General features: G+C 45.7%; 1 protein-coding gene across 2 annotated transcripts in view; it reads left to right on the forward strand.

Annotated features, from left to right (window-relative positions):
• Ankrd44 (ankyrin repeat domain 44) overlaps positions 1-26464 on the forward strand; it is a 266879-nt gene that overhangs the window by 228285 nt on the left and 12130 nt on the right. For both annotated transcript variants that reach the window (XM_037210410.1, XM_037210411.1), the window contains exons 17-22: positions 7408-7479; positions 15591-15792; positions 19537-19624; positions 20707-20824; positions 22476-22692; positions 25058-25145. In XM_037210410.1, the coding sequence (XP_037066305.1) occupies positions 7408-7479; positions 15591-15792; positions 19537-19624; positions 20707-20824; positions 22476-22692; positions 25058-25145 (785 nt within the window). The remainder of the gene's footprint in view (positions 1-7407; positions 7480-15590; positions 15793-19536; positions 19625-20706; positions 20825-22475; positions 22693-25057; positions 25146-26464) is intronic.

The following is a 26464-nucleotide window of genomic DNA, read 5'->3' on the forward strand; positions in this document are numbered from 1 at the left end:
ACTAGCTATGATGTCAAAGTGTAACCAGAAACAAGCCGAGTGGGAGTTACCTCACAGACCCACGAGCTAGCCTTTCCTGTTTTTACAGTCTGAGCCACACTTACTTTCTGTTTTCTTAAATAGAACATTTTAAAACTAGCTTAGCTAATCCTGAGGCCCTGGGGACCCTTAAAGTTTCCACTGCCATGTTTTCAAATAGACAGATAATTTACACCATTTATAAAGCTTGGGTTTCCAGCTCAAGTTGCAATATTTATGTGTGCCTCCCAAAATTCAATGAGATTGTTGTTTGGCTAACCTACCAGCCCGTCAGCTTACCACTGAGGTCATATTTGGTCTTTGTTACCACAGATGTACTTTATTCCATTGACTGCCTTTACATCTAAGACGTTAAGATAGTCTTTGAGTGAGCCTTCTGGTCCTGAGGAAGTGCCTCCATGTAAGACGTTCAACTTCTGCTTTTTCCCATTGCTGCCTTTACATCTAAGACATTAAGATAGTCTTTGAATGTGCCTTCTAGTCCCGAGAGAGTGCCTCCAGGTTCAGAGAAAATGTCCTAGAAACAGCGGTCTTCTCAGGCTGAACGAAATGCTAAGAGCTGGGCGTGGGCTCATTCTGCAGTCCCCGCATCCAGGGCTGAGGCCAGATGATCATCACAGGAGCTCAGGACCAGCCTGGGAAGCAGAGGGAGCCCTCCCTCCTCAGAAACAATAGCAACAAAACCCACCAGGCATTCTCGCCACCACCTGTTCCTGTGCACCAAATCTGCAGTCGAGATGGTTGGAAAGCCTGTTGCTTACGCTGTCTCCTTTCTCTCCACTCATACCTTATCTTTGCATGTCAGTGGGAGCTGGAAGGGGCTGTAACGCCCAACCATCCTGTTTCTGTATCCAAAAAGAGTCTTGGCAAACTGATGCTGGTTGCAAGAAGCAAAAGAAGAATAAGTAGGCTCAAGCCATGTTATTTTTTTTATGTAGAAACTTTGCAGTTGATTGGTCAGTTGAGAAAAGAACAAACTTCAGGATTTTAGAGGTGATAAGGGATAAGATGTCCATAAGAAGGTGTTACTAAGGCAAACAATCCTCAGAATGAGTACAAGTTTCACTGTGTCCATAGAAATCTTTGATGACTTATTGGGTATGTACATATTACATTTATGACATTAGATTTGGGTATAGTTCACTATGGGTGCATGGACTTTGTACATTTTGATAAGCATATTAAGTGGAAGTATAGTTAAGGGAAAGTTAAACTGATATGCTTTATACCAGATATTTAAAGTGATAGCCCTGATTTGACTACAGGATCTCTACACTCACTGCTTTTCTGCAATACTGCTGCTTTGCATGTGTTCTTACCAGGTTTCAGAAGAGCCCATTGCATTTCTAGTTTTGATGAGGTAGCCTGAGGTTGATCTCTGTAGGGCAATTGTATTTTCCAGATGTATTATAAGCCACAAGCCATATCATGAACTATTGTAGCAGGAATCTTAGAAGATCTTATTAATAAAATCAAACCTGAGCCAGTTATTGGGGTGAACTGGAAGGTCAGAGAAGCAGAACAAGCTACAGCTAACCTCACCTGGCCAACTTCTCAGCTGGTCCTGTTTCCTCAGACTGGAAGCTTCTATGTCCTCATCCCAATGGCTCTCAGCTGAACTGTGCTGCTCAAAAGCCTGAAGCTTAACCAGCTAAATGCCTTTAGTTTCTGGTCCTCACACCTTATATATCTTTCTGCTTTCTCACTCCCTGGGATTAAAGGCTTGCTTTCTGGGATTAAATGTGTGAGTCACCATGATTCGCTGTGTCCTTGAACACATGGATTTCTGCCTCTGGAATACTAGGATTAAAGGCGTGTGCTACCACTGCCTATCCTCTATGTTTAATATTGTGGCTGTTCTGTCTCTGACCCCAGATAAGTTTATTAGTGTGCACAATATTTTGGGGAACACAATGCCACCTCAAACTTTGGTATATGTGCTCTGACCCTCCCTGACCCCATATGCCTCCAGGGAGGAGTTTATGTGATATGGGGTCTTTGGGCTGCATTGAAATCTCTGCCTCATCCCCTAGAGTGGATATTCAGCACCAGATCTTAAATTGGGAAGGAAAGTTCATTCAAATCATAAATGCCAGTTTTGAATGACTTGCCAATTGTTTTTCTTCCTACCAGTTCCACACTGTCCTCTTAGTGAAGAAGAACCTTTAATATAAAGGAAGGGGAAGCTTAGAAGAGCCAGGTCCCAATTAGTGTCCCCATGGAACTAAGATGACTACTTACTACTCTTTAAGAAACAGAGTCACACATTAAAAGACATTGTGATATTAGAGACATAAAAAGGCTCTCATACTTAAAATAGACTTCTCCTTGTTTCCTGCCCCCATCCTAGATTTCTGTGAAATACCAAGAAATTTCAGCTTTGTCTTAATCAGAAGATACTGTGGTACAGGGTAAAGAAGTCAATGTGTTAGACCTGGGTTCTGTCCTCTCACCTGCCACTTAACTGTGCCCACATGAGGATGTTACCTTAGTTGTTACTCTGGGCTTGATTGAGATGACCCAAGTGAGGTTCTTGATTTAGAGTAACTGCTTAATAACTTGGCGGTCATCAGTGAGAATCTTCTCAGCATCATTGGTCACCATCAGTACCTTCAACATCATGATCATCATCATTTCACTGTGCTGGTTTCCTCTTACATCTGTCTGCTCCTAACTCACGCTGTGGCCACTCTTCCACTTACAAATCCCCATGTAGCAGAACTCTTAGGGTTATAGTCCCAATCCTTCTGCCCTCTCTCATTGCGTTCTTCCTGAATAATCTCTCACACGAGGAAGCTGTAAGCAAGATCTCTATTCTGAGCCTCATGCCTTATACTCAGCCATCCATTAAACAAAATATATCCCATTGACTCACCCAGCTGTTCTTCAGACCATCATTCACTGCATAGTTCTCTCCCATGATCTCTCCTTTCTCATCTTAAAGAGAAGTTTACCAGGTCTTCTGTTACCAAAGCTGGAGAATGGATGTCATCCTTAACTGTAATCTACTCCCTTTCTCGAATGTTCGACCAATGAAGCATGTGTATTCTACCTTCTAGACTATAAGTTCTGTGGGGGCAGAGTTTATGCTAAGAGATATTATCTCTACCTACCTACCACAGTGCTCAGCAAACAGTTACTGAATGGATTCACAAAGGAACAAATGAAACTTCTGCTTCCTTTATTTCCGTTGCTTTTTCCTCAGTGTGAGAATATTGGTTCTCTCCAACTTAAATCATGATTTAGAAATCTCACGGTGGAAATACCTTAATTGTACCCCTGTCTCTAGGGTTGAATTCCTCACTTCCGGCATAACTGTAGTTATTGTTCTCAGTGTAGCCAGAATGGCTTTTAATCATAAAAGCCAAGAATGTTATCATAATCATGGCTCTTCCTTGCCCAGTTCACTTTATTGACTGACTAGCTATCCATATTTGAAGTCTGGGCTTAAAACTACTGTCCTAAAATACTTTAAAAAGTATCCTAGGAGCTGGGGAGATGGCTCCCAAGCATGCAGGCCTGAATTTGAAGCCCCAGAACCCGTATAAAAGTCAGACCCAGTGGCACATATCTGTGATCCCAGGAGCGTAATGGGGGTTGGAGACAGGAGAACCCCTACCAGCTCACAAGCCAGCCAGGCACATGCAACAGCAAGCAACAGATGGACTCTGTCTGAGACAAGGTGAAGGCGTGGCCTGACACCCAAGATCGTCCTCTGGTCTCCACGTGCATGGCCTGTTCCCTGGACTCCTGCAGCCTTGAACAGACTTTCTTTCTTTCTTCCTCTGCCCAGATAGCTCCTACCGTTAAGGCCTTGGGGTAGATGTTATTTTCTCTGACTGCAGTTGTACATCAGGTCCTTCTTTGGACTCTCATGGAGTCTTTGTGTCATCCCATCCCAACTCCGGCCTCAAATGATTCAATTACCCGTAACCGCCCTGGGTTCCCAGATAGCCTCTGCGTTCTATCAGGTCAGCAACCGCATCTGCTCACTGCACAAATTGAGTTCTGGTGCTTCCTCCAGCAAATATTTGCTGAGTAAGTGAAATAAGGCATCACACGCTGGTAGAATGATCAAACTATGTGTGTGGAAAAATCTTATTCCAAAATAAGCATCATGAGAACAGAACTAATCTGTGTCTATTCTCGGCGTATTGTCTTCTTGCCCCTGTTCCTTGGGTTTGTAAATATGGGGGAAATGGTTCTGTGTTCCTTCGGTTACAGGTTCATTCTAGGACAGGATTTGGAGCTGGTGTTCACTGTCAATTCCAGGAAGTCTTGAAGGTGATAATGTTGCAAAACAAAGAGCAGATGTTTACTGGCCCCATTGGGCAGTGAAGACTCCTTTGATTTCAGCCGTGTACGAGAGATGGTTTTTTAATCGGTACTTTGAAGTTAAAATTAAATTTGTGTTTATTATTTTAGTGCATCCTCAGTTGTTTAAGTTCCAGGTTCTATTCTCATATTAATGAGGAACGAAAATGAAGTATCTCACACTTCTAATGTAGTTATTTATAATGTGTTACCTATGAACTGAAAATTGTGTGCTTTGAGCTATTAATTTCTACACTTGTTATTTAATCTACCAAAGCCTCTTAATCACAACATTTTGTCCCATATAATATTGACTCTGGAAAGGCATTCTGTGCCACCTGAGGATCCGAGGGCATCGTGCCTAGGGGTGCTACCCCTCACAGTGGGTGGGCCTGCCTGGGTCAATCAGCAACTCTTCAAAAAGTGCCCCACAGACATGTCCCCAAGTCGAGCTGATGGAGGCGATTTCTCAGTGGAGGTTCCCTCTTCCCATGTGTGTGTCTGTTTGTGTCAAACTGACAGACACTCACTGAGACTCGGTAACAGTATACATTCACTCCGGGGGAACAAGGGTTAGGAAGCAGGAGGAGGAACTTAAACGTTCTGCAGTTCTCCTTGTGGGTTGAGCATCTTAGCCAGTGCATTTCTAGGGTTTTCTGAGTACATCGAGTCCGTTTGGTCTTCGTTTTCAAGTGAAAATAGTGTCCGTTGCACGGGCAGCCTTGGACTGCGTGTTTCACCTGACACGTTAAGGAGTTTGAAGGACAGACGTGAGTGGTACTCTTTTTAGGAACTTTCGCCTTTCAGGGTTTGGCTACTGTAATTCTGTCACTGTCGTTATTAGAACCTTCGTTGCCAGGTATGGTGGTACAGTCTGTAACTGCAGCACTTAGAGGCAGAAGCCAGTAGATCTCTGTGAGTTCCAGGCCAGCCAGGACTACATGGTGAGACACTGGCCCCCCCCCCACCCCCTCAAAAGAAAAGTTAAAAATAGAAAACGCTGTAAACATCTGTGCATGCTTCATTTGCAGGCCATGAAAACATGCTGCCTAGCTGAAGACTGAAAGATATAATTTTATTTATTGGGTGTTGCAAGAATACGGGAACGTTTAGGAAAGTGGAGCCTAGGCTGGACGTCCAGGAATAAGCTTGAACAGAGGCATTATGCTAGGGAGTGGCCTCTTCCCCATAATCCTGGAGAGAGTGAATCCCAGGGCAGCCACTACAGTGGAGGATTCAAAGACACACCATCCTTGCTGATATGCGGGAACATTTCTACCTCTAGAGCCATCCAGAGTTTTGGCTGGATCCACCTGTCCCCAAAGCAGATGCCTGGCATGGCCACCTCTTACTTCTGTACCTGCACTGTCCCGTGGTCTGTACATGAGAAGCTGAAAGACAAGCAAACACAACTCCACAACCATGATCCCCACCAGAATGGCATGATCCTCACCAGAATGGCATGATCCTCACCAGAATGGCATGATCCCCACCAGAATGGCATGATCCCCACCGGAATGGCAGGGGTTTATTCTGTCCATTTCTGTCTTCAAAACTTCCATTAGTGCCTTTCATCGCCAGAATTTAAATCCTGTCTGGAGCTCTTGCTCAAGAGCATCTAGAAAATGTCCCTTTGGGTTGTCTAACCCTGCCTTATAGGGCAGTCATGCCCACCTACCAGGGGTCTAGGGTGGACATTGATGACAACTGTGTTCATACATCCATCCCGGCTCTGGAATCATTTAGATCACGCCATTTCTCTGCTCAAAGCACATTAGTGAGTTTCTGCCACATCTTGGATCAAAGGCAGAATCTTGACCACAACCCACAAGGATCTTTTCAGCGTTCTCTCCCCACCCGATTCCTCCTCTGCCTTCTCATCTCCTCACGACATTGCTCTGGCCTCCCACAACATTGCTCTGGCCTCCTTGGTGATCTTGGTTACACCTGTCTCTGAGGAACTTGCTGGTTGCTGACCATTCTCCTTGGAATGCCCAGATGGCCACAAGGCTGTCTCCTCTGCTCCAGGTCAGGCTTGGCCATCTACTCGGTGACGCCGGCCCCGTCTCTACGTGAAGTTGCAGAGGATTTGCCCTCCAGACCCCTCCTCTCCTTCATTTTTCACACCTTGTAGTATATAATGAACTCTAACTTCTCATTGTATAACTCCCTCCTTGAGAAAGTTGACTTTTATTTTACTGTTGAATCTTCAGTCATTGTACAATATTATCATTGTGCACGATAATCATTCACTAAATGTTTGTTGCGTGAGTGCATCTCTCCATGCTTGCCTCATCTAACTGTTTATCAGGGGATAAATTCCTATGATGAATAGACAAAAAGATTTAACAGTAGTCCATGAGCATGCCATCATCCAATCATGCTCCCCAGCACCTTAAGATTTTAATTCAGCATGTTGCCACTTCGTGTATTTCATTAACCCTTCTCCCAGTAGTCTCTTGTTACAATGTTTCCTCTCTTAAGTCTCATCATTTAAGACTCTGTCTCCCTGGAGAGGCCTTCCCTTGCCATGGGTCCAGGTTAACCCTCAGCCTCATGCTCCTCCACCACCTACCACGTTTTATGTTCATGGCGGCACACGGCACTTCAAATGCTTCCGGGTTTGTTAATTTATTTGTGTTTGATGTCTTTTTCTAAACTGTAAGCTTCGCGACAATAAGGAGACTAGCCTGTCTTTTCCAACGGTATTTTCAGTCAGCATGTGTTTGATAATGGAATAAACACTATCATTTTTCATTATTATGGATTATTCTCTCAGTGAAATGGATGATTTTTTTCTGAATTGACAAAGAAGCAGCGTTTCATGCACAAACATCTCATTTGAGTAGCTATCAAATGCCAAGTTGATCTGGAAACTTGAACACTTGGTTTGCAGGTCAGATGGTGGTACTTGATCTCTGGACTTCATTTGCTGGTACACTGTAAAATGTCTTAACTTCTGAAGCTCCCTTCTCGCTTATCCATGCTAGGAACCAGAAACCACAATTCCTTGGTGACTCTCGCATTTATTTATTTATCTGTTTTTCTCGACAGCTTTTGGAAAGAACCAACACTGGTTTTGAAGAATCAGATTGCGTCGCTCCCAAGAGTCCACTCCATTTAGCGGTAAGTGAACTGCTGTGGGCAGCTTCCCCTGTTTGTCTCACAAAGAACAAGTTCCAGAAACTTCGCCTGCTCTTGAGATGTAGCCCAGAAAGGCTGTGATCAGTGCTAATGAAAACAGCAGAGGGTTAAAGCATGTGCTGCCGAGAGGGACTGTGTCACCAGCTTCACCTTAGATACAGTCACCTACCTTGTCCTCAGTGTCCTCATCTGTAGAATGGGGACAAATAAAAAAGATGACGCCTACATAAAGTCACTACCATGGAAGGAGTAATAAATGATCACCATAAGCTTTAATAATTTCTTTATATAAAGGAAACATTTCAGCTGAAGAGATCTGATTATGGAGAGTAACATGCAAACGTTAAATCTATGAATAATCAAATGTCACATTTTCAAATGTCACAATTAAAACCTGTGTGGATTTTAAACAAAACTGCGTGAGAAAAGGAGCAGGTTTAGAAGAGCAACTGTATCATTCTTCCTGGTTTGCACTATCCTCAGAGGAGGTTCCCGGGCTTGTTTTCATGCTGGAGAGGTCTGGGTGGCCGGACAGAGTTCTCACTAGCAAAGCTTCCCCCCCCACACACCTCCAGGTAATCAAAGGGGGCAGTGTTGACTCCCAAACTCTTCCTGGAGGCTCCTCCACTCCTGTATCTCTGCTCCGGATGGTGTCTGGTTCATCCTCAGTGATTAGCCCCTGTTTGAAAGAGCCCTGCTGCCTGGCAGTCACACCCAGCCACAGCCAGCTTGCCTGCCCACAGTGTTGCTGAAGGCTGAACACTCAGGCATGGTCTGGTCACAGAGGTCGAGGTGGTACTTAGACATGCCTTTGTTGAGTAAATACAGTGGGACAGGATTCAAGGAGAATGATGAGCACAGATACCTTTAGCGAGGCCGTGTGGGTTTTCAGAGCAGGGTCCTTGTGCCCTTTGAACATGGAGCTGATTGCATTGCTGCTGAGAAGAGACCGAGGTCCAGGCTTCCAAAAATTCTATCCTCATTTTTTTCCCCATAAAATGACTTGCTTTGTGTTTACTGTGCACGGGGCGCACTTCTGAGCTCTCTGGGTCTCCATGGCATAGGAGAGGGTGGCATGGTGGTAACACCGTGCAAAGACTGGGCTTTGGCGGTGCTGCAGCTGGCAGGGGGCACAGAAGATGAGCAGAGGCGGTCCTAGATGCCACGCCTCTCATCAGTGATGCATCCGAACATGTTGTCTCCCACTGTGAAGGAAAAAGGACAAAGCAGTTAAGGCTCTGAAGACCCTTTTGAGTTTGTTTGTCAGTTGTGTGAGGTTAGCCAGGTACCTAATGTCTTGTGTCTGGCTCCCCATCCATCAGAAGAAAGGAATATCGGTGCCTCCTCAAGGGCCCCTGTGGGAAGGGCATGAGCTAATCCGGGTAAAGCAATTAGAAGAGCACCTGGTGGCATCTGTGTGTCAACAGCCAACTTCGTCCTCACGGTTATCACCACGAGTCTCTCTCCTCCGTGAGACACACACTGGCTGGGAATAGCGCCCGTCACTTTCCTAGGAGGAGATAGCTGTCCCAAGGAAGGAGCGAAGCCTTGCAGAGCTTCCCGTACTGGAGAGACATCAGGCAGCCATAGCACGCCAGATGGTAATAAAATGAACTGGAATCCCTGTGCTGGAGGATGGAGGTGGCAGACAGGGGGCTGTTTAACAGGGCGGAGAATGCCACGTTCGCACAGGGGGCCTGAGCTAGTCACATTGCTCTCCAGCAGAAGACTCTGGGCACAAGTGTAGAGTCCTGGCGTCGGAGAATGCTTGGCATGTCACGGAACAACAGTGTGACCACCAAGGAGGTGACAGTGGTGAGGGAGAGAGTCGGGGGACACCCGCCACGACATCTCACGGGACCTCCCGGTCCGTGCTAACAACTCTGACCTACTCTGAGCGAAACAGAAACCACTTGTTCCGATTTGAGGAGATAAGGAAGATGGTGTGACGTCTGTCTCAGAGGTCACAAACTTACAAGAGAGCAGAAGCCGAAGCCTAAAATGATGGGGGTGACTTTGACCAGAACGATCCCGATGGACCTGTTCTAGAACCATTTCATTCTCCCCTCAACAAGCTAGCACTTAGAAATTATTCACTGCAGGACACCTATGAATACACTCGTCACCCTCTCCAGGCTTTACTGGAGCTGCTACCTTGATAAAACCCAAGGCCTAGTGTTCTTAGGTAAAAGAATTCTAGCAGGCAAATTGAAAGAGATGCCCTAAACCTTGACCCATAGAGAGACCTGACCTGCTTTGAGGTACTATTTCCTGCCTGAATGATTCAGATCTCCAGGGTTATCAGCTCAGAGAATCTCATATTCATTTCTTCCACTTGAAAAATTTTAAATCAAGAGATGAGGTTATGCAAACGGGAGACTCCAGCTGTGGAGATTTCCAGATGGACTTGTGGCGTCCCTGAAATGTGCTGGGCTCCCAAATGCCCTCTCCTTGTCTGCCCATAGTTTCCATCTTTAAAGGCTTAAGTAAATGAATCACGATTGAGGCATTTAAGTTGCCTAATGAGATATTTCTTGATCTAGTTTAAATTAATAATTTAAATCATTTTAAAGTCTGCTACTCCCTGTGACATCTTAGCATAGTAAAATTCATCCCTCATAAGAAACTGTTTGCAACAGTTACCTGGTGGCAAAGGGAAAATTCGTTCTCTCCGACGGAGTCTCACTGGGTGTATCAACCACACTCCTGAACAGGCCAGGCCCCTGCCCAGGAGAAGGCGGCCAGCGCAGAGTGAACACCAGGTGGTTAGGTGGTAGTGGTGGTGGTTGTTGTGGACTTTTCGTTTTGGCATTTATGTTTTACTGGTTTGTTTTTATTTGCACTTTATTTTTGGTTTTGAGAGAGAACAAGAAAATGAGGTTGTGTGGGAGGCTCGGGAGGAGTTTAGGGGAATGGAAAAACATGCTCGAAATATAGTGTATGAGAAAAAAATTAAGGGGAAAAAAAAAGAAGCTGCAAACAATGGAGGAAACGGGGAATCCGTCCTGTAGGTAAATCTGGCTTTTGATCCATTGCGAGCATTTTCACGTGCCTATGCCACAAAATCATCCAGGCTGGAAAGCTGTAATTAGTAGCACTAATTGTGTTGTGTTTTATCCTAAGCTGCTTTAACCTGAAAACAACACATGGATTTTTGTGTTTTTTTTTTTTTTAATTGTGGGGATTAAATGAGAAAGTGCAGAGGCTAAGTACCTCCTTACAGCTATTGTTCTAGAAACGCTCCCTGCCTCCTGCCTGTGTTTCTCCTTCCCCCGTGGGTCTTCTCTTTATTAAACCTAAGTGTGCCGGCCTCTGTCACTTGTGTATCTACACGCATCGTAAGTTCTCCTCGGCTAAGTTCAGTGAACAGAAATGAAAGTGTTTACTGTTGGTTTTGTGCGGCGCTCTTACCCTGCGAGGAAAAGTCATGAATCACAACATAAACCCACTATCAAGAGTTTTATTAGGAAGAGGAAAGGACAGGGTGTGATCAGGCCTGCTGAAAGACACATGAGAAGAAGGAGGGGGTGTACATGGGATCCGCCTTTTAAGGACTACCCCTGTGCATGTGCACCTGGGCCCACATGGCTACTCCATGCACGCACACAGATCATGTGGTCACACTGCGCACAATTTACGTGACCACACAGCTTACGGATTATTATGTAGGATGTATGACCCGGAAATGACTAAGTGTCTGGCCCGGGCATGCGCAATCATGGTGGCGTGGCTGGAATTCCTATCATTTACTATTCCTGTCACCATGGAGAAGGGGCCAGATTTGGAAATATATGTAGAACCCTCTGCTGTCTACTGGGCCCAGGTCCCTTCAGCGTGGAGTCATGATTTCTCAGTAAGCCGAACTGATAACTACCACTTACCATAAAGTGGGAGGCCATGGTTTGAAAAGTCATGAAGAGAATAAAGTCTGAAAATCTGATTTACAGTCCTACCTGGATGTTCCTGTCACTAGAAATAGGCTCTTAGTTTAAGGTTAGATGGTCCTGAGTTGGCTTAAAAATCACCTATGGCCTGAGTTGATAATGGCTGAAGCTGATACAGGATATATGGAAGACATTTTACCACTTTCTCTTCTTTGTGGATATTTGAAGCTCCCCATAAGAGGCCAAGGAACATGAGTCTAAACTGCCATATTGAATTTCCCTTTCTCTCTCCAAGGGGCTCCTGGGTCAGCCTGTCTTACTGAAACCTGGTTCTTCCACCCAAGGCTGCATTACCCTTAGCATAACTGCCCCTCTGGGCGCTCCCTGGTAAGATGAGGATCACAGGAGCTTCTAAACCCCGGACTGGTGAGGTGGTGCATTCCACTGAGGGCTGCCAAGCTCACACCAAGCAGCCGGCTAGTGGTTACTTCAGAATTTAGGTTACGATGCAGACTTCCTGTCCTGAGCAGCTACAGCTCTTGACACAGGGAGTTTGGTTTTCCTGTCTCTAGAGAGGCAGTAGTGGAGAGTAAAGGCACAGTAGTCTAGAACTTTGTCCCCAGAGCATGCCTTCTTGCTCCATAGCTATCTATGTTCAAGACATTTTCCATTTACATGGAGCTTTCTATAGAAGGAATTTAGGTTTTCATTTAGCATTTGTTATTCCACCCTATTCCATTACAGGCAAACACAAAAATATTTAGCCTTCACATCAATCAAATGGAATTTCCGAGGGAAAAGTTTTGTGATTATTTGACCTTTGAAAACAGGTGTTTACAATAAGTATGGTGACATATGCCTACATATGTGTTGGTGACCATCCCAGCACACGAGATGCTAGAGCAGGAGGCCTAAGGGTTGAAGTCAGCCTAGGCTATATAACAAGGTCCTGTCTCAAAAAAAAAAAAAAAAAAAAAAAAAAAAAAAAAAAAAAAAAAAGGACATTTGGGGCTGGAGAGATGGCTCAGAGGTTAAGAGCATTGACTGCTCTTCCAGAGGTCCTGAGTTCAATTCCCAGCATCCACATGGTGGCTCACAACCATTTATAATAAGATCTGGTGCCCTCTTCTGGAAGGCAGGGATATATGCCAGCAGAATACTATATATAATAAATAAATAAATCTTTTTTAAAAAAGGACATTTACAGACCATAACGAGATGTGGAGTGCTTGGCATGGCACCAACGCATAGAAAGTCCTCAGTAGACCGTTGCTATTACCAAAGCAAATCAACATATGCACGATTAGTATTTGGTAGCAATGAGTACTTTGAAGACAAAGAAGTAAGCAGGCTGAACTTTGACACGTGCTGGGGGCTTACTTCCCTGGTAAGGTGCATTAGCGTAGATGTACCAGGACGGTCAGGGGGCTGTCTGGATAAACATTTCCAGACAAGGAACAGAAAGTGCAGGCGTAATGGCCAGAGGAGGAGATTCGTGCGCTTAACCTTAGAGGGCAGTGTGGGCACCCCAGAGCCGGGACATGCTAAGGATGCTGGGGAGGGCCAGAGCCCAGGCCTGGCTGGTCAGGGCAGGTTTTGGATTTCGCTGCCATCAAGAGAAGAAGCTCGAGGCTGAGTTTGCAGGAGTGGCGTGGCATCCGGCTTGACCGTAGAAAGGTTTCATCCGGTGCTGGTGCGCACCGTAGATCAGAAGGGCCAGGGAGGAGGGGACACTTTCGCTGGAATTCTGGTCAAACGGTATGATGGGAGTCTGCAGTGCGGCAGTGCCTCAGATGAGACGAGGCGACAGTGTCCCACGGGCTGCCGCCGCTTACACAGCCCCTCTGTGGATGTGAACGGAGGTTTGAGGTTCTTGGGGCATTCCTGAGAACACAGAGATGCCTCTGAGTTAGCTAGGAAGCACCTTCCCTGGGCTGACGTGACCCACCCGGAACAGGGCAAGGAATGGAGGGCACTCTTTGTCATGGTCCACGGCACCACTGACCCAGATGCTTGTTCAGGGCCGCAATCCCGGGCTTAAGAGTTAGAGAAATACAGATAACTGCCTAAGGGTGCGCCTGAGAGTCACACTGCCGTTTGCTGAGAAGGCAAGGCTGCAGTCAGAGCAGGTTCTGGGAAGGGAATCCGGGATTCAGTGTGCTGCGCTTAGACATTCAAGAGCAGATACCAAGGAGAGGTCGGACCCGTGTGCTTAGAAATCGAGGGAGAAGTTGGGAAAGGGATATTAATAGGAACTCGTTACCAGATGATTTATATCACGTTACATCAAGGATACACTTCTAATATGTGCAAATTATCGAAATCATTAACAAAAATAATGAAACGAGAAATTTTTATTTTAACTTATCAGTACTCTTAATTCTTATGGATTCTTTTCAACTTAGTTTTTTGTTATTGTTGTTAATCTATACTCAGGGCAAAAATCATTTAAGTTATTTTTAGGAAGATGTTAAATTAAGCACATACACTTAATACCTGTTAGTTCTGGAAATAACCACCATTATTGGCTTCTTTGGTATCCTGAATTTTTCTTGTGACTATAGAAGTACATATAAATATAAATATGCACACATACATCTTCTTTTTATATAAACGAGGCCATGCTAAATATATTGCCTGCAACTTAGTTTCTAAAAACCTCTTTTGGGTACTGTCATATCACCCTCCACAAAAGTCATAGCAGCCTACACACCCACCAGGGTGTCTAAAATCGCTCCCCCTCCTCCCCAATCTTAATGATATTGGGTATGGCAGACCCTTCATTCATCGTCCAGGTTATCATTAAATACCACTATAGTATTTTATGTAGATTTTCATATGTCTATGGGCATTTTACATTTTTTTCCACTGTGAGTGGCTTTTTCAGGTCCTTTGAACACTTTCCTGGTTTCCAAAAGTTCTTTGTATATTAAGGAAATTAATCCTTTGTGCGGAGTCTTTTGCAAATACATGGTACCTTGAGGGATATAGTTCAGTGAAAAAAATTCCAGTGACAGAAGAGAGGGTCTTTGATGTCAAAGACCCCAGGACAGACCTCTCCTGTTCCCTCCTTGGCCCTCTGGCCCTCTGCACCCCAGGTAGCCCACCCCTTCTTCTCTTTTATTTTCAGGCTCCTTTGCTTCTCTATTGTGAGGATTGTGAGGGGGAGTAATATTTTTCCCTTTACAGACTGAATTCAAAGCCTCCGACTTTCTGGCCTGTTTTTAATAGTATACAGCCTAGGACCTCATAATAGATCTGAACTTGGCCCTGACCCATGTCCTGTATTTCCCTCATTGTTTCTGTGGCTTCATTATATTATCATTATCACGCTCAGCGGAAGAGAGGACGAGGAAGGCAGGCACGCGCTGCGCATCAGATCTCAGGCGAAGCTGGTGCAGTCTCTCTTCATCTCTGCGGCAGTCCCAGGAGGCAGCTTTTATTGCTCTCAGTTTATAGATGAGGAAACAAAACTCTAAGTACAGTTAAGAAACTCGCCTACACACTCGTGGTTAGCAATCAGTCGCGTGGTGGGCTGTGAGGGAAGGTTTGCGTGCCTGGGTTGGATTACAGAGTCTTTAATGTTTCCAATAATTTCCCCCGCCAGCTTTATTAACAGAAAAGATCCTGAAAATGGTCTCCTTGCCCACTGATACGTGTAGGGACTCTACTGGTAGATGAACAGATAATTCACACAGCCATTTGTCTTTATTAGATTTTTACACTGTTAGATCTAATAAGCAGGCACTGGTGGATGGGATGCCTTTGAGCAAACGTTGACAGTTGAGGATAAGGGCATTTCTAGGAAACCAGAGGTTCGTGAATTAGTGCTTCAGTCCAACTTCTGTTTACTGGCTTTAGAGTCCATCCCAAGTGATGCTCCAATGGGCTATTTTCCTTCTTTGTCTATTCATTCATTCATTCATTCATTCATTCATTCATCCCTTCATTCATTCTCTCATATATTACATCCTGACCACATTTCTCCCTCCTTCCTCTCCTCTCAGTTCCACCCCATCTCCTCTTCCCCACCTCCCCTCCCCTCCCCCCATTTCCCTTCAGAAAAGGGCAGGCCTCCCAGGGACATCAACCGAACATGGCATATCAATTGCAATAGGACTAGGCATCTCCGTGCAGGAGTCAGCGACCCTGGAAGCTCAGCCCCTCGGGTGGCTGCCACGGGATTATTTGTGGCTTTCCTCTTCGCAGGCTTACAATGGGCACCACCAAGCCTTGGAGGTCCTTCTCCAGTCACTAGTGGACCTGGACATGAGGGACGAGAAAGGCCGGACCGCGTTGTACCTAGCGGCTTTCAAGGGCCACACGGAATGCGTGGAAGCTCTAGTTAACCAGGGCGCGTCCATCTTTGTGAAAGACAATGTCACCAAAAGAACTCCACTTCATGCCTCAGGTAGGTCTCCTCAAAGGTCCAGTTTATTCCCGAGTTTCGCAGTGTACGCGTAGGTATAAATGAAAGGGTAAAATGGGTAAGGTGGCTCAGCAGATAGCGGTGCTTGCCACCATGCCTGAGTGACCTGAGTTCAGTCCTTGGGACCCATGTCGCCCGAGGGGGAAGAATGGACTTCTGCAAGCTGTCCTCTGTTATCCAAATGCACAGAGCACATGCCATCCCAACAAATAAATTAATACGAATTTTAAAAGATTTTAAAAGGATCCTAGCTGGGCCTGTAGCTCAGAGGGAAAGCATGTGCCCAGCATGCACCAGGCCCTGGGCTCACCCCCCACCCCCCACTCCCGCAAAGGATAGCAGTGTCTTCCATCCTGATTTTTACCATCAGTTTTATTTCTACACCATGTATACCTGAATGCTTCCAAAATGCTTTTGATCTGCTTTCTCCTGAAACATAATTGGCGCTTTCTGGCCTTTTCTTTCCCAAAGAAAGAGCATAAGAGCCCTTGACCAAAGGCCACCCCAAAACTTCTGAGCGAGAGGCAAGTTACACTGTGATCTTTAGAGTCAGTCAGACGGAACAAGCCACATCAGAATCCTAAAGCCATTGAAAGCTTTAATGATGTTATAGGACTGTTTCATCAGGGGGATCGCAGACTGTGAGCTAATAAAACACATCACTCTATCAGCCTACATGCTTCTTCACTTAGCTTTCGCTCCACCTTCTCATGCATCTGATATCAAAGCAGAAACAAGTCCCTGTCAGTCAGCAAGTGATGTGACTTTCCCAGAATGTCTTGGGACACTTCCAGATGTGCACAGATGTGAAGGCAATGCTGTGGTGGCCCAGCTAACGCCTAAGTACCTTCTAGTTGAGGCGATGCCATGGTGTCAGCCTTTGAAGGGCAGTGTGCAACATCTTTTAAAGAAAAAAAAGTGAGTATGGTCTTATTGAGGAAGTGAAGGAATCAAGACACATTTTCAAAAGATGTGTATGGTTCTCATTACTTGAAAGTTTTCTAGGAATGCTAGACAGGTAGGTATATATTTTTCAGAGCTAGTGAGAGTGCTCAGTAGTATTGTTCTTACTGCCAAGCCCAATGGCCTGAATTCGATCACTGGAGTCCACATGTCAGAAAAGAGAACCAATTCCTGCAAGTTGTCCTTGGATCTCCACATGCATACCTTGACAGACACACAACAAAATAAATACAAATGTAATTTTTTTAAAAAAGTATATGTCTATCAATATCCCTTAACACCCAAGCCACTGAACAGACACAATCCAGAGACAGAGAAAGCCTACCTGTCGCCTGATTATCTGGAAACAGTTACTGCTGGGAAAAGGCCAGTGATGGCTGGCATAGCCAGTTATAATTTTTGTATCTCACTAGTATTTTTGTCTCTTAGGCATTCCTTGGTAATACTGTCAAAATCAAATTTGCTTTTTTAAAAGACGTGTTGCCTAGCGTAGCCAGGCATCTGGCTTGTTACCATGTAATTCCTAGCAGTCGGCAACGGCCACCTTTGATTGTGGAAGACTACCCTTAAAACAGGTGAATAATGACGACCAGCCTCACCCATGTGCCACTGTGATGTAGGTGTGGTCCAAGGGTTCCCCCTAGTGGTCAAGAAGACTCACTCCGGCTGTCCCTTGAGTCATTTATTTACAGGCTGCACAAAATGTCTGCTGTGCCGAAGCTTCAGCCCGAGATTCGGGGATCCACTTAGCCAAAAAAATTTTTTTTCAGTTCACGTGAGAGTCCGGTTCCTTTGTTCCTGTGAAGAGGGCCAGCCAGAATGAACGTCGGAGGGTTTAGCACAGATAAACGCAGTGACAGTTGTGATCTTGGAGCCGCGTGAATAATGGCTGTCATTCATAGCTGGGAGAGGCTGAGGCGGTGTAACAGGCCGGAGATGGCAGGCCACAGCTAGGATGCTGATGTCTTTGCTAGAAGACAGTTTGGGGAGAATAGAGTGTGTGTGAACCGGGGAGAACGGAGGCTTGTTACTCTAAGGGGGACTGAAATTTTCCTGAGGGCTGTGAGTTAAGCTCAGACAGCTACATTGAGGATGCAGAAGCCCCACTGTAGATGATTCTGCCATGTGACACACTAGGTGAGCATTATGAACGGAGAGATTCTTATCTTTAGTCAAAAACAAAATAGCCTTGGAGTGATTCTGAGCATTGAAGAATATCAAATTGATACAGAAAGAAAAGCCGAGATCTGTTGTTCCCACCCCCTGCACGCATTGCCGAGGGGATTTAGCGGTCTGTCCTATGCCAATCTTTTCTTTTAGACATGCATTAAACGCCCTGCAAATTTCAACAAGGTAACAGGCTTTTGTGTAATTTTAAGAACAACAACAGCAGCATAAAATGTTACCTGGAACTCTAATCCATACTATTTTCTCCATATATCTATTATATATACATATATATTATACACACACACACACACACACACACACACACACACACACACACGGATGCTGAGAACAAACTGAAGGCTCTGGCTTACAGCACATGGGCATTGTTCCCGTCGTTTGTTTGAATGCTGTTGATGAAAGTGAGCTAATTCTAATATGTGTTGCTCCAGAACTGTGTGGAAATCAAGTTATCATTCTCTCTTGACTGGAAAGCAGTAAAAATGCCTGTAAAACAGCCCCAGGAGGGGCCTTTATCAACCCAGCATAACTACATTTATTCCCTTCTCTCGCCACATCCGGAGAAGGGAAGTTCAATGTCCTTTGTGGTGTTCTTATTGTTCAGAGTAAGCCATGTCTGCAATGCTAAGGATATTCATCTTCATCTTATTCCCCGAGTGGAATTTCCATGATAGATGTAAGGCTTTTCAAAGGCTGCATTCAGTACACCAGAGAAATGCCTTATTCTAGAGGAGGGGTTTATCATCCCATGAGGTTTGCTTCCCAGCATCCCTCACACTCAGGTAGGCACCTCCTTCTCCTAAAGGAGCATCTTTAGTTATGCACATGGGCACATCCTTCCCCAACTGTGCATGGCATTGGGGTTATGCTCCATGTTCTGTCCACTGCGGAGTAGCTGGGCCAGGTAAGGGCCAGCAGCCCTAACTAGGGGCCTCTGACTCCTCCTCACTCAGCATCAGCAGGGCAAGGAGCGGAGAGGGAAGGGAGATGGTAGCTGCCGTCACCTGCTGCAGCATTCCTAAGACGTCGGCATCGGTGAGGAGGGGACACAGGGCTGGGCTTCCTATCCTGGCTTGGCGGTTTACATTCAGCCACCACTCATCAGTGAGAACTGCTGCTCGGATATCGAACTTGGAGTTCACTGATCCAGAAGAGCAGGGTCCATTCTGTTCTCCGCCCCCCTCCCCTCTTTCTCTCCCATCTCGATCCTTCCTATCCCTCCTCTCTGCTCTTTAAAAAGGGCTGGTGATGGGCTTGACACAGGATGGTCGTATGACCGTGGAGTGCCCCTCAGTGGGACTGGCGTGTGGGATACTTATCAGTCCTATGCAAAGAGATAGGAAAAGCTCCCTGACTCTGGAAACAGAAAAGGAAGGTGAAGATCAAGGTGTCCAACAAGAAACGGGGAAGACAGGCTCACTGGGCCGTGCCACCCGGCCGGTCTTGAACCAGAAACCGGGACAGCTTGCTAGCAGCAGTGGGAAATCGCCGATTTGAAGTCCATATCGGTTTCGCCTGGGAGAGACACCCACAATGTTGGTTTGTTAAAAGAGCGTCCACTGTTTTCTTTTTCAGTTGTTAACGGTCACACGCTGTGTTTGCGACTACTACTCGAAATAGCGGACAACCCGGAAGTGGTTGATGTGAAAGATGGCAAGGGACAGTAAGTGTCTTCGCGTTGGCCCCTCTGCCGCGGTGATGGGCTGGTTTGCTGAGCAGTGAGGAAGGCTGACGGCTGGGTCTAGGATAGGAGCTCCTCTCTGTGGAACTCGTAGGCGAGGAGCCTAGAACAGTGAGGCGTCGCCACCAGAGCGTGTGTGTAAGTGAGGTCCTCCGTGTGTGTGCATGTGTGTGTGCGTGTGTGTGTGCGTGTGTGTGTGCTTGCATGTGTGTGTGCGTGCGCATGCATGTGTGTGTGTGCGTGCGCGTGCATGTGTGCGTGTGCGTGCATGTGTGCGTGTGCGTGTGCGTGTGCGTGTGCGTGTGTGTGTGTGTGTGTGTGTGTGTGTGTGTGTGTGCGCGCACATCTTAACGACAGCAAGCACCTTTCTATCCCAGCTGTAGACACGCTTCCTGGCTTTTAATAGTTCCCATTTCTTCCCATCTTTGATTTATAAAGTGACTCCTTTCCCACTTTTTAATTAATAATGGCAAAAAGGCAGACCTCAAGGGTCTGTCTCTGTTGTGAGAAAAAAAAAATTCCTTCAGCTTGTGTCCTCTCCTCGTCTGTTTTTCTGTCTGTTGGCCTGTTCTTCACCCAGGCTCTTCTTACAAATAGGAAGTGCAGACGGAAAGGCTCTAGCCGCTATCTCCAGGGGAGCGAACTTGAGTAACAGTCAGAGCAGGGCCCCGTCTTTCTTCTACACTGGCCGGACTTATTTCCAAAGCAAGGCCGCTCTGCCCATGGAGGTAAATCCTGAGCAGACTTCACCATTGGTTGCTGTGACGGGAGCAAGAGGCTCTTCTGTATGCGCACACGCCCCGGCCAGTTGGCACCTAGGGATTGCCACACAGTTTTGAAAATGGTAGAATTAATGTGACTGCTTGAGATGAGACCGTCCCCTGCCCTGCCCTGGGCCTATGTGTTAGGCCACCATTCCGTGAGGCCCTTAGAACAGAAATAGACCTCTTGTTCTACATGGCATAGAGTAGCAAATTCGATACACAGGAACTACTGGGCAATTATTAAGAACAGAGAGCTGTCCTCACTGGACGTAGTTTTGAATCTCCTTTCTCTCTCCCTAGGACCCCACTGATGCTTGCCGTAGCGTACGGACACATCGATGCTGTCTCGCTGTTACTAGAGAAGGATGCAAATGTGGACGCTGTTGACGTTGTGGGGTGCACAGCCTTACATAGAGGGGTGTGTATATCATCCTCGGCTTCAGTCAAGTGCATTTTCAATGAGCCTCCTTGGGTCTTCTCTATGTGAGCTTTAGGGGAAAAGATTTGTTTCATGATATAGCCAATTAGCGTCACAGTCAAAATGAAATTAGAGAATTTTATACAGTGATGCCATAATGAAAGCTATAGTCAGGTCCTGCTTTAAGACTTGTGAGGTTGTGATAACAGACAAATGAATACCTGCTGTTGGAGGGATTGGCTCCCCTTTCTGGTTACAAAATGCATATCACAGAAAACTTACAAAATATTTTTTTTTAAGTGTAGAAAAAGAAAATCACAATTATCAGTAATCATACCTCCAGGGAATAACCACATTTGATACATGCACACACACACACATATACACACATATACATATTCACACATACACACAAGTGTGCATATACACACATATATACACATATACACATGGATACACGCATATACACCTACCACCTATACACATATATACATATACGCACATATACTGGTATACATATGTATATTTACATATATTCATACATATACGCATACATACATATATATGCACACACACTCACATAACATGGTCTTTTTTCTCTTAGTATGTATAAAAGACCATTTTCCATGCCATTAAATATTTTTCTGTCTGGTCATTTCTAATGCTTCATTGTGTAACAAGATGAATTCAGTGATTACCTGGTTTTGAGCAGGCATGCTCTTTCTGTTGCCCTTTGTGACAAATGATGGCCGTGTATGTATCCTGTGGCCAGTTGTTTGTACACATCTGCAGGATTGTGGGTTTTTTTTTTTTTGCAGGATAAAAATAAGCTAAGTGGACAGAGGTGAAAGTCATGAAACTGCTGTGTGGAGGTGGTATAAACACCTTAATGAGTGACAAAAATCATTTCCATCGTTATTGACATAATTACAGTTCTTATTTCTTGACACTTCTTCTGGGCCGCACAGCAGGCCTGGAAACTTTACATACATGTGCCTATCAGCGGCAGACTGTGCATCCAGCAGGGATCTCATACAGTTACAAAGGCACTGAAGAGGTTCCTTTCATGTAGAGCTTTCCTTGTGCCTTTGCTGATTCGGCACACAAATACTTGCCACAGTGTTGCGACCCCCCCCAGAATCCAGCAGGGAAGCATGCTGTGCATGTTAGTTTAGGATTGACAGGCTGCTAGCCCAAGAGGGTAATAGGCTACGCTTTCTAGCTTTGTGTACAGACACTCTGGTATTTCCAGAATACATCCCCATCCGCACTGTGTCGTGTGATTGTGTTGTCTCCTTAGTACTGAGCAACCTGTGAGGTCACGGGTGAATAAAGTGAGTCAGAGAGAGAGAGGGGCCAAGTGACGTATGTCTGACAGAGGTGGACGGCCAGGGTTGAACATGCTCCTGGGTTCTGAAGCTGCTATTTCCTACGGTAGCATGATACCTTCCCTGTTTTGTTTGGAGAGATCGTTCGTGTTTCTCAGGGGCTTTTCTGGTAGGGATTTGCTAGGGTTGTTCTGCCTCCTACCTCCTCAGCAAAGCCATCTGCCTCTCTTAGGCCAGGCAGGGGGCGCCCGTCTGTCCATTCTCAATGGTGTCATTCCCAGCCAACTGAGGTGTGTTTTGTGTTTTTATTGCGACGGGGCCAGATCATGACAGGACATGAGGAGTGTGTGCAAATGCTGCTGGAACAAGAAGCGTCGATCCTCTGTAGAGACTCCAGAGGGAGGACGCCCCTGCACTATGCGGCTGCTCGGGGCCACGCCACGTGGCTGAGCGAGCTGCTCCAGATCGCCCTTTCTGAAGAGGACTGCTGTTTCAAGGACAACCAGGGCTACACGCCGCTGCACTGGGCTTGTTACAATGGTGAGTTGCATGCCAGCTGAGTGATTCAACTAGACGTTCTGACCTCACCCCTCTGCAACCCCAGTGGAGGCGAGAAGGTCGCTGCATGCTGTGGTTTCCGGCGTCTGTGTACCCCAGACGTGGCTTTTGTCCGTCTTCGGTGGTTTCAAACAGATCCCTCATCCCCACCCCATGGCTGCCATGATGCCTTGACTGAGGAAAACTTTGCTTTCCTCTTTCTGTGATACATAACTCCTCATCACAATCACCAATGGACTTGAGCAGTTGCAATCGGAGTTTCTGATCTATGTCAGATAGCCAGGAATCACGTCAAGTATTAAAACAGTGAAGGTAAAATCAGAACACCATAGGCAGTGTAGTTCCTGCCCCAAGTGACCACCAGTGGATGAGTCAGTTTAGCTTTGGGTCTTTCTTCTTTACTACTCAGAGTCCACATTTGTTGTTGCGCTTACAACTTGGGATGTTGAAATTCCTCCTTTCACTTACTTGGGGAAAAAGGAGAAACGACTGCTGATTGTACCGATTCATGACCATTGAAGTGGTCTGAGGCTCTTTGTGAAGTGCTTGTCTAGCATGCAAAGCCTTCCGCTCAGTCCCCGGCACTGTATAAAACAATTAGGTCCTGCACCGTGGCACTGCTGGAATCCCAGCACCCAGCTGGCTCCGCCTTTCTGCCCTTGAGCCCGCCCAGGTGGAAGCCCAGGAGAGGAGACTTCTCCCACGCAAGCAATGCACAATTCCAGAATTCTAGAGCCGCCTCCCTCCAGGTCTGAGGTCCAAGCTCCCAGAACCCCCTTCGTCGGCGGTGTGAAATATTGGAAGTAGTATGTCACTCTCCACTTTGAACTGCACAGACCCAGCCTCCCACTGAGGAATGGAATAAGCAGGTCTTGTCCTAAGTTGGTCCTTTGGGGGATTCAGACTATATAGAGGCTAAGATGTCTAGGACCACCAAGTGATGGTTGGATGCAAATGGAAACCTGGACAATATCACTTACTTGCTAGGGGTTTCATACATTTCTCAGTTCTTCTAAAAGCAGTATCAACTTGTCTCTTTAGTTACAAGGAAGGTTTTGTTTGTACTTTACTGTTTCAAACCACCCACGTAGGACTTTGACTAAAATTAAAATTAAATTAGCCCTGAGGTTAGTCAAGAAGAGATTCCAGGACACTGATCTGTGATAAAGCCAACTAGCAATGCCTTCCTGCACTAGAACTGAACAGCACGTTCCAAAGCATACTTAGGTTCTTTATAAAGTCGCTATCATCTTGTGACATGGGCAAGATGAGTGTTCCTAGGCCAACTTGAATATGTAAAGGAAACTGAGGCACAAAGCATCACACATAAATTGTCTCAGGTCATGGAACAAATAAAATGGGTGGCACCAGCTAGTTTTATGTCAACTTGACACAAGCTAGAGTCATTTGGGAGAGAAAACGTCAACTGAGAAAATGCCCCCACTCAAATGGCCTGTGGGCAAGCCTATGGTAGATTTTCCTGATTCATAGTTGCCGTGGGAGGGCCCAACTCACTATGGGCAGTGGCATCCCTGGGCTGGTGGTCCCAGATACTGTAAGAAAGCAGGCTGAGCAATCCGTGAAGAATAAGCTAGTAAGCAGCATTCTCCATGGCCCCTGACTGACATACCGTTTCCGCCCTGACTTCCCTGGATGACGGACTTTGACAAGCTGAAAATCGAAATAAACCCTTTCCTTCCCAAGTTGCTTTTGATCATGGTGCTTTATCACAGCACCAGAAACCCTAGCTAAGGCAATGGCAGAGAAGGGTTTAAAAGTCTCATGCCATTGTTGTTCACCACAATGCTTCACATTTACTCATGTACTTAAAAACAAATACTCATTGGGTGCCTACTGTGGCCAGATGCCACTAAAAACACTGCCATGGTGTTTTATGTCCAGAGTCTTGTTGTTGTGTTTTCTACAAGGCATTACCCCCTTCACTTGGGTATGGAACTATAAGTTAGCCTGTTTGTGTGGGTGAAAGGAGAATGTCCCTATTCTCAACATGGGAAAATTGAGGTATGCTGATGGTGGGCATCTGTCAAGAGCTGGGGGTGACCCAGAATCTATTCTGCCTGCAAATGAGGTGACTTCTTTATCTCTCTCCACCAGGCCATATGGCCTTCATTGTTTGATTTGTTCATCATATCTCAGAACACCTGTGAGCGTAGTTAATAGCATTATAGTGTTTTGTTAATTTTATTCCACGGAGAGCGAGCATTCAGCCAATTCAGGGAAATTCATATGCTAGAACCTAACACTTAATGGGGAATTAAAAAACACCAGACCATGTTGAACTGAGTTTCTGTCTGGGGAGCTCTCTGAATCTGTTTTTTCTTTGCAGGCAATGAAAACTGCATAGAGGTACTTCTGGAGCAAAAATGTTTCCGGAAATTTATCGGCAATCCCTTCACGCCACTGCACTGTGCAATGTAAGTAGAAAGGTTGGAAATGTCATGGTGCTTCTTCTGTTCCTTTAGCTGCACATAGAAAACGTGCCTCTTGTGAATGGAAGAAAGCACTTAGATTGCAGATAAGACTCAAATAGTCTCTTCTGCTGCTAAAGACAAATAGGTCTGCTGGCAATGCATGGGCTGTCGTGTTAATGATTTTCCAGAAGCTACAGTTCCAAGGTGACTCATGTATCCCATGGTGGTGGCCTGAGAGGCACGGTCCATAGATGGGAAGAAATCTTCAGTGGTTCTCCCCATTGCCTGGCAAACTCTGAAAAATAAGTCAACGTTAATACCAATATACCTGTAGTTAGTAAGAAATTTTCTGCCAGGAAGACTTTTCATATAATTCCTCATCTTCATCCTTTCTTCTCCTCCCTCCTCCTCCTCCTTCTCTTTCTTCTCCTCATTCTCCTTCTTTTTACATGTAATCGTTATTGCAGGTTTATAGAGAGAAATGTTATTCATAGAATGCACTGACCTTAAGTCGAGTTCCATGAATCAGCCTGGGGTACAAGACTTGAAAGAGCTTTGTGTTTACACTGTCTCTGGGCTTCCCTTGATGCTGGGCCATTTGACAGGAGAGATACTAGAGGCATGAAATCAAATCAGTAAAGAAAGGGTAGCTGAGAGAGAATCAAGGTGGTTTGGGGCGCTGGAGAGATGGCTAAGTAATTAAGAGTACTTGCTTGCAGAGGACCCAGACTTGGTTCCCAGCACCCACATGGTGGCTAACAGCCATCCATACCAGTTTCAGGGGATCCAGTGCCCTCTTTGAGCATCCCTGGGCGTGAGGTACACATGCAGTGAACATACATCCTTACATGCAGGAAAAAAGCTGATACACATAAAGTAAAAATGGACAGATCTTTTTTAAAATTTATTTTTTTATTTTATGTGCATGGTGTTTTGCCTGTGTGTATGTCTGTGTGAGGGTGTCACGTCCCCTGGAATTAGAGTTACAGACAGTTGCGAGCCACCATGTGGATGCTGGGAATTGGTCCTCTGGTAGAGCAGGCAGTGCTCTTAACTGCTGAGCCATCTCTCCAGCCCCAAATGGACAAATCTTAAAAATACTAATCAGGGCGAATTCACGTGTGAAGGATCTGTCTTTCCCACTTGGGTGTCTCGACATCACCTACGTGGAAGCTTGTTTGAATGGTGCTCCAGACGATCTCACAAACACAGAGGGCCTTAATGGGAGCAGCAGGAAGTTTCAATGTACACTACTGTAGCATGCCATAAATATTAGCATCTGATTTCTAAAAATATATCAAATTGTTAAATACACAGTGCAT

Source organism: Peromyscus leucopus, chromosome 13 (assembly GCF_004664715.2).
Source record: "Peromyscus leucopus breed LL Stock chromosome 13, UCI_PerLeu_2.1, whole genome shotgun sequence".
In the NCBI taxonomy this organism is placed as follows: domain Eukaryota; kingdom Metazoa; phylum Chordata; class Mammalia; order Rodentia; family Cricetidae; genus Peromyscus; species Peromyscus leucopus.